The 12,882-nt window shown below is 32.1% G+C and overlaps 1 protein-coding gene and 1 long non-coding RNA gene across 2 annotated transcripts; one reads left to right on the plus strand and one right to left on the minus strand.

Annotated features, from left to right (window-relative positions):
- Positions 1–5,895: 5,895 nt before the first annotated feature.
- Positions 5,896–9,725, minus strand: TRM28 (histone-lysine N-methyltransferase SETD1B-like protein). The gene is made up of 3 exons (XM_012211056.4): positions 8,840–9,725; positions 7,790–7,982; positions 5,896–6,680 (listed from the first exon to the last, which is right to left on the minus strand). Exons 1-3 carry the CDS (start codon positions 9,632–9,634, stop codon positions 6,166–6,168), a joined length of 1,503 nt encoding a protein of 500 aa, XP_012066446.1. The 5' UTR covers positions 9,635–9,725; the 3' UTR covers positions 5,896–6,165.
- LOC149498176 (uncharacterized) lies at positions 9,500–9,850 on the plus strand. Its single transcript, XR_016319595.1, has 2 exons — positions 9,500–9,638; positions 9,725–9,850. It is a non-coding gene; the product is annotated as an uncharacterized LOC149498176 (long non-coding RNA).
- Positions 9,851–12,882: the final 3,032 nt, after the last annotated feature.

The raw sequence follows: 12,882 nt of genomic DNA on the forward strand, positions 1-12,882 counted from the left end.
GCATGCATTGTGGTTTTTTTAAGATTGTTCTAGAAGTTAGGGTTTTTTCTATACTAAACTTGTTGCCATTTTAGGTCTTTTGAGGGTAGTATGTACAAGTGCACTACAAGAGTAAGTGATTCATTAGATTAATACAATTTTATCCTTTTTCCTTAGATTCCAGAATGGCTGAGAAGAGGATATATTTGAGATGGACTTATGGGTTACTTTTGTTTTTTACCCCATATGAGATATATAGGGGGGCCATGTGACTATTTAACAAAATGTTGACCTTAAAAAACTATCATTTGTCGAGTTTGAGGCCATAGCTAGGGATTTTGGGTATAATAATATACTACGAATATTTTCAAGGTGGTTGATTGCTAGTGAGACTAAGTTATTGTTATGGCTTTATAACGATAGTATTGTGCTTAATGATTATAGGCATTTGAGTGATGAGGGTATGTTTCATTTATATGTAGAATGATGAGGCAAAAGAGATTATGGTTGATGAAGCTAGTGGTGGAGCAAATGCTACAATAGGAGAAATATTTCAAGGGGATTGAATGTAGTTTTTGGTGACAACCTTAATGAGAGTGGGGTAGATAATAGGGGAAAGAGAGTAAATGCTAAACTTGCATAAAACACCAATGCACTGGGATTAAGGTCCAGCCAAGCTAAGTAACTGATGATGAAAATGGTGGAAGTACTAAGGAGAATGAGGATAGCCAAGGTAATGATGAGTTAGAAGCTTCATCAGATGAGGGTGAGGATGAGTAGGAAGGTGATGAAAGTAAATAAAGAGTTAAGGAAAGCTAAAGATGAAGTAAGGGCTTACAAGAGAAGATATAGGGATCCTAAAGTAAGGTCTCTGAAGACTTGCCTTTTAGTGAAGCAAGTGCAAACTTTGGTATTTTAAAGGAGAAGAGCACCTCAATGATAGATACAAGGGGAAGACAAGGAACAATGAGTCATATCCAAACTTATATGATCCTAACTGTAGAGAAGTAAGTGGTGATGATGATGGGAGTAAAGGTGAGAGCAATGTCTCTAGCAAAAGAAGAGAGAGGAAGTTATATTATGATCAACACAGCACTCCCATATTAGAAATTAGGTATTGATTTATTTCAATGTAGCTTGGTTTAGAGAATCAATTAGAAAGTATGCAGTAGTGTGAGGCTCTAACCCAAGCTCTAGGCTCAATTTGCAAAACGAGATGGAAACGTCCATTTGAGTTACGGTCATATAATGATTTTGTATAGTCGTCACTTAAATTTAATTATGAAATAAACTTAAGAATAATTTTATCTGACTCCAATTTAGAAAACTGCTGTAATCAACAAAATCAAGCAGGATTTAGGGACTAGATTTTTTATTTAAATGTTCAGTTAATTGGCCAAAGTTTAATGTGTAATCCAAATAAAAACAGATTTAGGATGAAGAGAATGACATTTATACAAAGAAATAAAGCAATAAATAAACATAAAATAATGCAAGAAATAAAATAAGTTACAAAATAAGGGAGTGTTACCTTTATCCCCTTGATAGGGATTCTAGGGCAATCACACATCTTCTGTTCCAAAAAATAAAGGGAAAGAAAAGGGGGAAACATAGTTTTTAATGGATTTGATCAACAACTGGATCTTAGAGAATCATGTCTGTCTGTTTATTCCTAGAATGAAATAAATATCAAGTAGCTCTTTCCCATTATGAAATGGGGGTTGGTTGATTTTAATTTTGAAAGGTTCGTTGAAGACCTTAAGCTATCATATTTTAGTGTTTGGATTGTCGTTTTCCTTAAAAAAAAGACTGATTTTTTGACTTTGGATCTTCAAAAATGGATTTTGACTTTGGATCACCAGGTTTTGGAAAAGAAAGGATTTTGGTGAAGTGGTTCAATAGAAGAGATCAAAATATAGAGTTAAAAAATTGAACCTGGATTTATTGTTAGGTCATATATGCACTTACCACTAAGTTATGTTTTAGTATGCAAATTTCATCATTTGATTAATAAGTAAAATATAAAATTCATCAATTTTAAAAAAATTGTTCATCATTTAAAATCACTTACTGCCTCACATAAAATCTCATAAGAAATGAGATTTTATTAAATCTCTCATTTTAATAAAGTAGAAATAAATTAGATGTTCATAATATTAATAATACTCCTCAAATCAAAAAATCTAATTTTCATATCAAACTGATAGGTGTTATTTTTAATAGTATTTTTAATATAGTTTTATTATGATTTTTTAATATTTTTATTACTTTAATTAGTTTTATTTATATTTTTGTTTAAAGCTTCTTTGAATCACATTTCACTTGGTCTTGGGGAATTTTGCAGCATTTCTTTAGGAAACCAACTAAAAATACAGAAAAGAGTGTTCTTAGGTTCAAAAGGTAGCACACCCTGGGCGTGTCATCTAGCACCCATGTGCTGTGTTGAATTGAACAGAGACTTCAAAAGCTAGCACGCCAAAACCGTGCCAGACAGCACGCCCGTGCTACAAAAGGTTGTCGATACTTGAGCGTGCTCACTCTAGCACGGCCCGTGCTGCAACTATCTTGAAGTCCCCAGACCCTGGCATGCCCAAGCCGTGCCAGAGAGCATGCCCGTGCCGCAAGTAAATGTCGATCCTTGAGTGTGCTCAACCAAGAAAGGCTCGTGCTGCATCCACCTCAGGGACTCAGAGCCTAGCACACCCAGACCGTGCCAGACAGCACGCCCGTGCTAAAGACCAGAATTTACCTTGGGCCAAAAATGTCAGTTCTAGCCCATGCCGCTTACATGGACCCACATGAGATGTTTTTATGACGTGCCATTCAAGGAAATCCTATTTAGATGTTGAAAGAGTCCTAATTGGGGAAAAATACAAAGCCTAAATAGTTTTCTACCTCAAGAAGATTTCTTACTCAATAGGAGATCTACTTTCCTAAAAGGATCAGGAAGATACTTTCAGAAAGTCTATACAAAGAGAGAGTAGCTATGATTAGGGGGACTTTTCCATATACCATCTTTTGTTCTATGAATTCCTTCATAGTTTCTCCCTCAAGAATTCAAGTGCTGAAGATTTGTGTTAAGATTCAAGGAAGCCGTTCAAGCTTACCATCGACTAATTTTTATTCTAAACTCTCTTTTTGTTTATTATTCTTTATGGGATTATTTACAAATTTAATTGAGTTTTATTTAATTACTATGTCGAACTAAACCTTCATACTAGAGATTTGATGTAACTTAATTTCGATTCCAATTTAAAATATTATATTTGCTTTTCTTTGTTCAAAGTATAATTTATTATTGAACTTAATGCTTCCAGATAAAGTTTTCCCCTGGATTAATTTATTTCATTAATTACTATCGAGAGAAGGATTTTTGATATGAAAAAAGTAATAAATTACATGGGAATAAAAACTTGATGCAAAAGCTATAGGGTTTAACTCATGGGGTTTTCATAAGTTAATGACCTTAGGTTATGAATTCATAAACAAACCATAAAACTTAATTATTTAATTCATGTTTGATTGCACTATTGGAAGATAGGTAATTAGACCGGGTTAAAATAGCTAACAATACATCGGGAGAGCTTATTAGTGATTTTAGAATTGTTTCCCCTACTTGAACAATTAAAACTAATTATCAAACTAATAAAATAAATTGGATAGAATTAAGTGAAATCAAAATCCCTAATAAATTTTAATCTTTGGTATCTTTTCATCGAATTGTCTTGCTTGATTTCTTTTATTTTTCTTTTTTTTATTTAAATTTTCGTTAAAATAATTCTTCTTATTGTCGTCTAAATAATAATAAGTTAACACAATTTTGATGCTCGGTATACAATCCTTATAGGATGACACTTTACTCATTCTTTATTACTTGTCGCGATTTCGTACACTTGCCAAAAAGTCTGTCACAAACAAAAAAAGTTCTATAATTTTGTAAAAATTACAAATCCGTGGATTTAAAAAAGCTTCAATCCGATGATTAAATAGATTGACATTAAACCCGAATGGGGTAACTTAATGACAAAGATCACTTGCGAGGTTGATCACCATGGCTTAGGTCATAGGTTTGATCCTCCGCAATGCAAACTTTCTCTGGATCAGCCTCTTTACCTCCGAGAACAAGCGGAGATGGGGATTAGCTAAGCTTGTGGACTCTTATACAGATACAAGCTTGGATACTTGCTACAAGAATGAAAAAATAAATAAATAAGGATTGGCAGTAGAGGCAGCAACTGGGGACCAGCACGAGTGCTAACTTGGCCCAACATGATATGTGGCCCGTAGATAGCATGCCCAAGCACAGTGGGCCGGCTCGCATAACTCAATAATATAACAATTTTTATTTTTTCCAAAATACTCCCTCCAAGTAGAGGCGAGGATCAATATTGGGGTCTGTCCCAAAAATCAAACCGACTCATCTTATTTAATTCGGTTAGCCTTTTAAAAACCTGTCTCTATTTAGTTTGAACAATGATAATGGCTCGATTCAGCCTTATATATAGCTAACCAAATTAATTTTTTTACACCTAAAATAGGTGATTCAATTCAAAACAATCAATCAAACTCAATCTGATTTGGTTTGTTCAGTATCAAATCAGTTTCTATTATATTTGGTCTGGTTTGAGTTAGATGCATCCGGTCATATTGAGCAATTTGGTTCAAACAGGATGCTCACCCCTACCTCTGGGCTCCAACTACCAATTGATAATATATCTTTACCAAAGTAGCCCTCCTGATTATCACTTTTTGACAACGAAGGGTAGAGTGAGTATTTGGTTCGACCAATTCAGTTAATTCGGTTAATTCGGCTAATTTATTTTGGTGAATAAAATATTCGATTAAAAGTTAGGTTAAAAAATTAAAATTTCGATGATCGATTAAAAGTTTGATTAAAAATTAATTTAACCGAATTAATCAAATTAACAGATTCTCAAAACTACATCATTTTGATTAAGTATATAATGAAATTAAAAATTAAAAATATTTCTGTTTTTATTTTGATTAAGTAGTGATTAATAATTTTGGTTAATTTTTATTTCTGTTAAAATCGGTTAATAAAAAATTTCAGTTAAATTTAGTCGGTTAATTAAATTTTTATTTTTTTTAATTTCAGTTTAGTTAAGTTTGATTAAAAAATTAATTCGATTAAATTTGCTTAAGTTAAAAAAATTTTGGTTAATTTATTTTGATTAAAAGTTTTACTCAACTGAACTGGTCGAATGCTCACCTTAGCGAAGGGTATATTAGTAAAGTAAGCTAATGTTAATTCTAACTTTGTAACTATAATTAGTTAAAGTGTTGCTAAGTCTGCGTCTCTCTTAATGGATTATAACCTCTTCAGTCTACCGTACAACAGTAACAATAACACGATTCGGGCCACCACCGCCCCCTAACTCCAAACATTTTTATTTTCGCCCTAAAAAAATTATTTTTATTCGATTCCGCTAAATTTTTAAAATTTTTTTTAAATCTCTTTGAGTTCGATTTCTGGCTCGGCTACTATGTCTAAACCGGATCCATAGTCACATTTATAGACAAAACCAATAACAATAAGAATTTTTTAAAAAGTTTTTCGATTTTATTTTTTTTCCCAATATACAGAAATATCATCGTTTTAATAAAAAAATTTATTCTCATTAGTTTAATCCGTGAGTAAGACCATAAGTTCGATCTAGATAAAATTTTCCCAGGACACCTCCTCTAAAATAGGATACTAAGATTTGTCTTTTTTAAATAGTTCATATGGTTAAGTGTACCCATTCCAAATTTCATTTTGTTCAAATGATCCATAGCCGCCAATATATCTCGTGGTAACAAAAATATATGTTATGAGGTATATTAACATTCAGTCTCCGGTTCATATTAAATACTACATATTAGCAACTGTGAAACGCATAAAAAATATGGGTAAAATTATAAATAATTAATATACATATGCATATATATTAAAGACTAGGAATTGTACATAATAATACAACTTCCCACATTTCTTACATAATCATAAATATACATAAGATCATACTACAATCTAATTAGCCTATCCCTTCATAGTGGATTTGTTAGACTATACTCTAATTAATTAATTATATTAATTCAAAAAGAAAAAAAATATAAAAGAAAGTTAAAAACCAAAATTCATTTCAAATAACATCATGAGAGAAGAAGAGAGAGGTTCAAAATTTTTTAAGCAGCAGCAACTAATTCCTCAAACAACTCTTCCACCAATAATCCAAAGATTCCAAACTCAATCTCTAATGCAGTTTCTTTCACTTGTTCTTGATGCATTTTCCATCCATTAAATTCTTTCTTAAAATCTTCCTCCACCATCATATCAATGGTATTAGATTCCACTTCTTTCCATAACTCAAATTTCTTGCATACCCTTTTCACCATTGTTTCTCTGTCAATAAAACAGTTTCCTTCTTTTTCTTCTTCTTTAATCAGATCAGAAACCAATGTTTTCATCTCTCTTGGTATTTTTCTTGATTTACTAAGTTCTTGGATGACGAACCTATCAATGCTTTGCTGTAACTCATTCTCTTCGCATTCAAGAAATTCTTCTTCTTTTTCTTCTGTTTTATTGTCATCATCATCTGATTCTTGTTCTTGCTCAAGCATTCTTTTCTCAAGTTCAATTGGATCCAACTCTGCTAGTTTTTCAAATCTGCGTAGCTTCTGTAGTAGCTGCTGCTTTGCTCCTGCAAAATGTAATAGAAGAGATTATTAATTGTGATAGAGCATATTATTATTACCCTGTGTAAATTTTGTATTAAATCACAGGCTACAAGCAGATTGGTGCAAACCCATATCTCCAAGCTTAACATAATTTCATCAGGAAGTAATCATTCAGGGGAGGTAAAGTTTCAGACAAGATATGGCCAGATGTAGATCAAGTTATATTTTCCAGAGAAATTTAATTATTAAGGTTCCTGTAAGAAGTACTAGAAGAAACTTAAATATGCAAATATGATTGTGAAGCAGCTTTTTTATGCATTTCAAAAACAAGCAACAGATTGACAGTATCAAGTGAACCCATAACTGAAATGGGTTCCACCAGTTCAAGTTAAAGTCTCAAGGACTAGAGACATCAATGCCTTGAGATCATCAAATTATACATCTAGCAAATTTTTCGGTAAATTATGTTTATCATTCCCCAACCAATATCCTTGTTAGGGTCTACCATACTTGTCAAACATTAAATTAAGTGGGCCATACAACAAGTTATTACAAAACATCAGGTAAATAGGATGAAACTTGCCTATAAAAAGAAAAACTGTCGTAATTTTTTACTACTTTATTCTTTTTTCCCCAGAGTGAAAACATTGTTGTTCGAGGTTGTATCAAATGTTCATACACCAGATATTGGCAAGTGTTCTATTAGGGTTTACTAAACGAAAATTTGTATGCATAATTCTGAAGACAAATTTGATTTCAATATCAGAACTTGGAACAGTATTCTAATAATAATGACTCAAAATTATTAGAGAGACTTTCAGTAGAAGGGGAAATCTTTGATCAAGACCCTTCCAAAATGGAACCCACTTAAGATCTCATATGATCATGATCGTCAATTAATTGATCCATCAGAGTGTATCATTTTAACAGTGTGACTCGTACTACAGTGACAATGACTACACAACCGACATCAGAAACGGTACAAATTTTCAAAAAAAAAAAAAAAACAAAGGCTATATATTTTTTTATTATTATTTTTTACGTTATCTAATATTATTATTAATTCGATCTGGTTAAAATCGAATCCATCTATTTAATTCAGAATTTAGTAAACTAATTGTTAATTACTTACTTTGTACAATTGCATAGCTGCATTCAAGATCAAAACGGTCGTCCTCGCTGTGATCGTCATGTCCATCGTCATCGTCTTGAAATGGAGGGTCTAAAACAGAAACAGGACTACTCTGTTCTTTATCTTCTTCCTCTTCTTCTTTGTCTTCGAATTTCTTTAAGATTTCCATTACTTCATTGTTATTTTCTTTCCCCTGTTAAAAACGGAATTACAAATAATTATACAAACATTTATTAAAAGCTTAGATCACAATATTTTAAATAATTCAGACACTCAAATGTAAATTTTTTTTTCCGTTTAAAAAATATGAAAAATATCAAATTATAAATATTGAATTATAAATATTTTTTTTGATTCAGAGATCAAAATAGAACTTTTCAAATCATTCTCTTAAACATTTGATTAAAGTAACTGGGTGGGTCAATTAAAATTATTTTCATATGCTAAAATTAAAAAAATAATAATAAAAACTTCCAATACTGCCCATATAATTAACCTTTTTTTCTAATATAGAAAAGTATACGTACATAATTGGTTCGTTGTGCAGGATTAATTTGTTGACTTTTCTCCAAAATTTGCAAGGAAATAAAACTGAATATAGCAATTTTACTAAAAGGGATGTCGGATTTTGGTGATGGGATTTAACAGAAAAAAACAGGAAAAGGAATTTGTCCTTTTCTTGGAAATTTATTTTTATTTTAAAAATAAAAGATTTGCATGGCAGACTGATAATAACATAATAAAACATACAAATAGTGAAGATAATAATTGTTTGGAATGACTTTTATGACCCTAAAAATAAACTGATCTTTAATTAAATTCACATAAGTTGAAAGGCTATTTTTGTCCTTTAAATTAACATTCAGGCCAAAATTGCACAAATTGACCAGATTGCCGACAGTTCAAACAAGTCAAACTCAGTAATCTGAGTCACGAGTTCACTAACTGAGTCACAGCAGCTTTGCTTGTACACTCTTATACATAATCTATTAACAAACAATGATTAATTAAAAAAAAAAAAAACAAACAGAGAAGGAGATGATAGCAAACCTCTGATTTATGGCGACTAGGTGAGATGACCGGAGAAGAGAAGACCGGAGTCCGGTGACCGGAAGAAGGACTTCGTCGAAGAACAAAATGGAAAGGGCTTTCACAAAAGTGATTATCAAAAGAAGCAAAATCACAAATGCCATCAACATTAAGATACTTAAAATTTTCCACTTCTTCAGATTGGCTACTACTTGAAGTCTCTAAATCTAAATCCCAAGACTTCTCTTCATTACTCTCTGACCAAACAGTACTACTTGGCCTACCATTGCAAGAACAAGAAAAGCTTTTCTCTTGCTCGCTAATGCTTTCTGGTACTTTCCTATAGCCTAGAGTAGCATTGACGATATTTTCTTTGATCTCGCGCTTTCTAGTTTTACTACGATGGGTTAGTTTTTTTATTAAAGACCCAAATAAAGAAAACCCATTATTAACGTTTTTGGATTTTGGAGTTGCTGATTGTTTTTGAATCCTAAGAGCGGCTTCAAGAAGAAGAGAAGCAGTTTTAGCTGGGATATGAAGGAAAATTGCGTTTGACGTTTTGCAAGGGCTTTTAGTAGGAGATTGGAAATCAAAGAGAGGGGATTTTGTAAGATTTGGAGAGTTATTAACAGAGAAAAAACAAGCATTCTTGCAAAAATTTTGAGAAATGGGTTTTCTTTTCTTGAGTTGTAAATGGGTTCTTGAGGAAATGGGTTTCTTGATTTGACAACGTCTATCAGCAATGTAGTTTTTGAGCAAAAAAGGTTCTTGATCTTCTTGAAGGAGCTCCTGAAGAAGAGGCTTTTGAGGCATCATTACAGTACGTCTATGTATTCAACTCTCAGGTGATTTTTTATATTATATAAAAAACAAAGAAAGAGTCTTTCCTTTTCTTTTTTCTTTCAGGTGGGTATGAATTTCAGCACGATGAAAGAGTTGAAGAGGTTTCAACTTTCGAACTGAAAATGAAATGCAAAAGAGAAGGTTGAAGGTGAACTAGTTGGCCACAAATATAATAGAGAAAGATAGAGAGAGAAAGGAAGGCTTGAGGACACTTCCTGATTCAAATCTGGAGTTTAGTATATCGAGGCAGGGTGGTGCTAAATAAATAAAATAAAATAATATCCATTTATATAAACATAAAATGGCTGCAAATTGTATTCTTGTTATTAATATAGTATATATATATATATATATATATATATATATATATATATATATATATATATATATATATATATATACACACACACACATTCGACCAAATGCGTAAATTCACCCTCAGCACTTCCTGTAAAAAATATTATGGTAATTTAAACTTTATATTTTGATACTTTAAATTTAGTAGACAACCTTTTTTTTTTTTTTTTTTGACATTAGTAGACTACCTATTATGCCTTTAAAATTATAAATTTTGATAATATCATGCTTGTAACAGACTGATTTTTTTTTGTGTCGGTAATAGTGATTTACCGGTCTGTGAATAGTACCATCGGTCCGGAACTTGGTATTATTTTAGTCCGGAAAAATTACTATACATAGTTAATATTTTATTTACTATTTTTGGAGCATGTTTGCATGATTTAGGTGGGTAGAAAATATTTAATGAATATTTTTGGAGAGTTTATGTATTGAATGCATAATATTTCTAGTGTGGTATATTAAGAAATAAATGAGGAATTATTTTAGTGGAGTTAATTTAATTAATTGGTGGAGTTAAATAAGAAGTAGAAGAGAATTATTTGAGGAATATTTAGAGCCATTGGATGAGATTACTTAGGACTTGATCTTAGCCACACATTTGCATGATTTTAGGAAGTCAAATTTGACTTTGGCACTTAAAGTAAACACCACAACACTTATTTCTTTCTTCTCTTCTCCTTATCCACGCCATCTCCATCTTCTTCCTCTTTCTTTCATTTCTTCATTTTCTTACCTCCAAATTTACCACCAAACTACCTAATTAAATCATAGATTAGTACTTAATTCTTAAGAATTAAGAAGTAGAAGTTGAGTTTGGTGATTAAAACCAAAGAGAAGTGAAGTTACCATTGAAGCAAGTAAGTTGTGGTTTTTGAGTTTTGTGAATTGTTAAGTAGAATTCATGGTTTAGACATGTTATTGATGCATTAAATCATGCTCCAACTATTTCTTTTGTTAAGTTTTGCTTGTAATGTTGATTTTTCATGCTTTGAAGAGGTTGGAGAACCATCCTCAAAGGGGAAAGAGAAAGCCAAGGAGTAAGGCTTTCCAAGCTTTTTCAAGCTTTTTAATAAGGTTAGTGCAATCATAATTTCACTTGTTTAAGTTGTTTTTACATGGTTAGGGGTTTGAATATATTTTGGGAACTTTGTATGTTTTGTTGAAATTGCTGAATTTTAATGTGAGATGTGTTCTGCCGTGGGATTGGAACTCATTTTTGACCCCTTTATACTTCCCATTTGTTTCTGACTTCTTCATGAAAGTTGTAGCTCTATTTCTCAGCTTTCCAAAACATATTCTTATGTCCAATTTCAATACTTGTAGCTCAACTTATGAGTGAAATACCAAAACTGGTTCTGTTATGGTGTCTTCCCTGTATATCCGAAATGATTGTCCATTTTGACCACTCAAATGGCAAAATAACGTTTTATGTTCTTCATAAAAGTTATAGATTTACTTCTTATCTTTCCAACCCATCCTCTTGTGTCCAAATTGGAGATACATAGCTCCATTTATGGCTCAAACACCCAAACTGACTCTGTTGTGTCGAGCCACATGCATTACTAAATTGAGTGCCCATTTTGACCACTATAATGATAAGATTAGGTTCTGAGTTCTTCATAAAAGTTGTTGCCCTGTGTCTTGAGAATTCTCTCGTTTTGGATTGGTTTCATTTGAGTGTTTGGTGAAGTAGGAATTCAAGAAACATTGGACTTGGTTCTGCTGAATCAGGTCTGATCTGTTGGTCTGTGTTCTGAGCTTTTTTTTGCTATCTTACTCTGAGATCTGGGCTGTGGTCCCTTCTGAACATTTGTAGCATTTTGTCTTATCTTTCTAATGAATCTGATTTCATGCAATTTGGAGACCCATAACTCAATTTATGTGTTAAAAACCCAGTAGAGGTCAAGTTTATGGAAATGCTGAAAAGTTCTTGATTTATGTACTTTTCTACTATATTAAGTATATATACATTTATAGTGTTTTGAGTAAAACTTTTGAACTGATGAGTACTAAATGAAGAGGTTTTGAGTTATAATTATTTGCTTTTGTGAAAGAATGTTTTTGATTTGGGCTCTACTATGCATGATTGAAACGTGGTATGATGAGATGGATTTTCTTATTGTGAAGCTATGATCATATGCTAGGGTTATCAGCCCTTATAAATAGGCGGACGCGCTTATTGTGTGATGGGGTGGTGCTTTCATAGGCCACGGTGGTGCTTTCATAGGCCACGACTGTGTGATGGGGGTGGTGCTTTCATAGGCCACGGTGGTGCTTTCATAGGCCATGAGTATGTAATGGGGGTGGCGCTAATATAGGCCACGATCAAATCTGCTTATGTTCATTCTGCATGAGTATGAGCCTTAACGAAAAATGAAATTTTGTTGTTGCTATAAAAGAATGAAGACATATTTGTATTTATAATCTTCTCATTTCTTTCAAAGTATTTGAATTAAATGAATGCAATTTCGGTATTTATATAGTTGAGTAATTTAAGTTTTGCCTTGGCTTTTATTGTTAATTTAATTGTTGGTTATTTAGCACCACTGAGTCTTCCACTCAGCGCGTTGATTTTTATCACGCGCAGGTTAAGAGCGGAGGGTGTTCTTAAAGACCAGAGGACAAGCATCAGAGTAGAGATCACATTTTGGGTAGGATATTTTGTAAATGGTGATTTTTGGCATGTATGTAAAGATTGTATTATGGAGGTTGTATATAATAAGTTTATAATGTATTAAGAGTTATGATTATTGAAGGAAATAACATCTTATTATATTTTTGGTGTATGATGATTATATATTCCTTGAAAAGAATGTGTTTAGACTATGATGCGTATGTTGATGGATATTTAGAAGTGCTTG

This window comes from Jatropha curcas, chromosome 2 (assembly GCF_041381405.1).
Source record: "Jatropha curcas cultivar XTBG-Jc1 chromosome 2, XTBG_Jcur_1.0, whole genome shotgun sequence".
In the NCBI taxonomy this organism is placed as follows: domain Eukaryota; kingdom Viridiplantae; phylum Streptophyta; class Magnoliopsida; order Malpighiales; family Euphorbiaceae; genus Jatropha; species Jatropha curcas.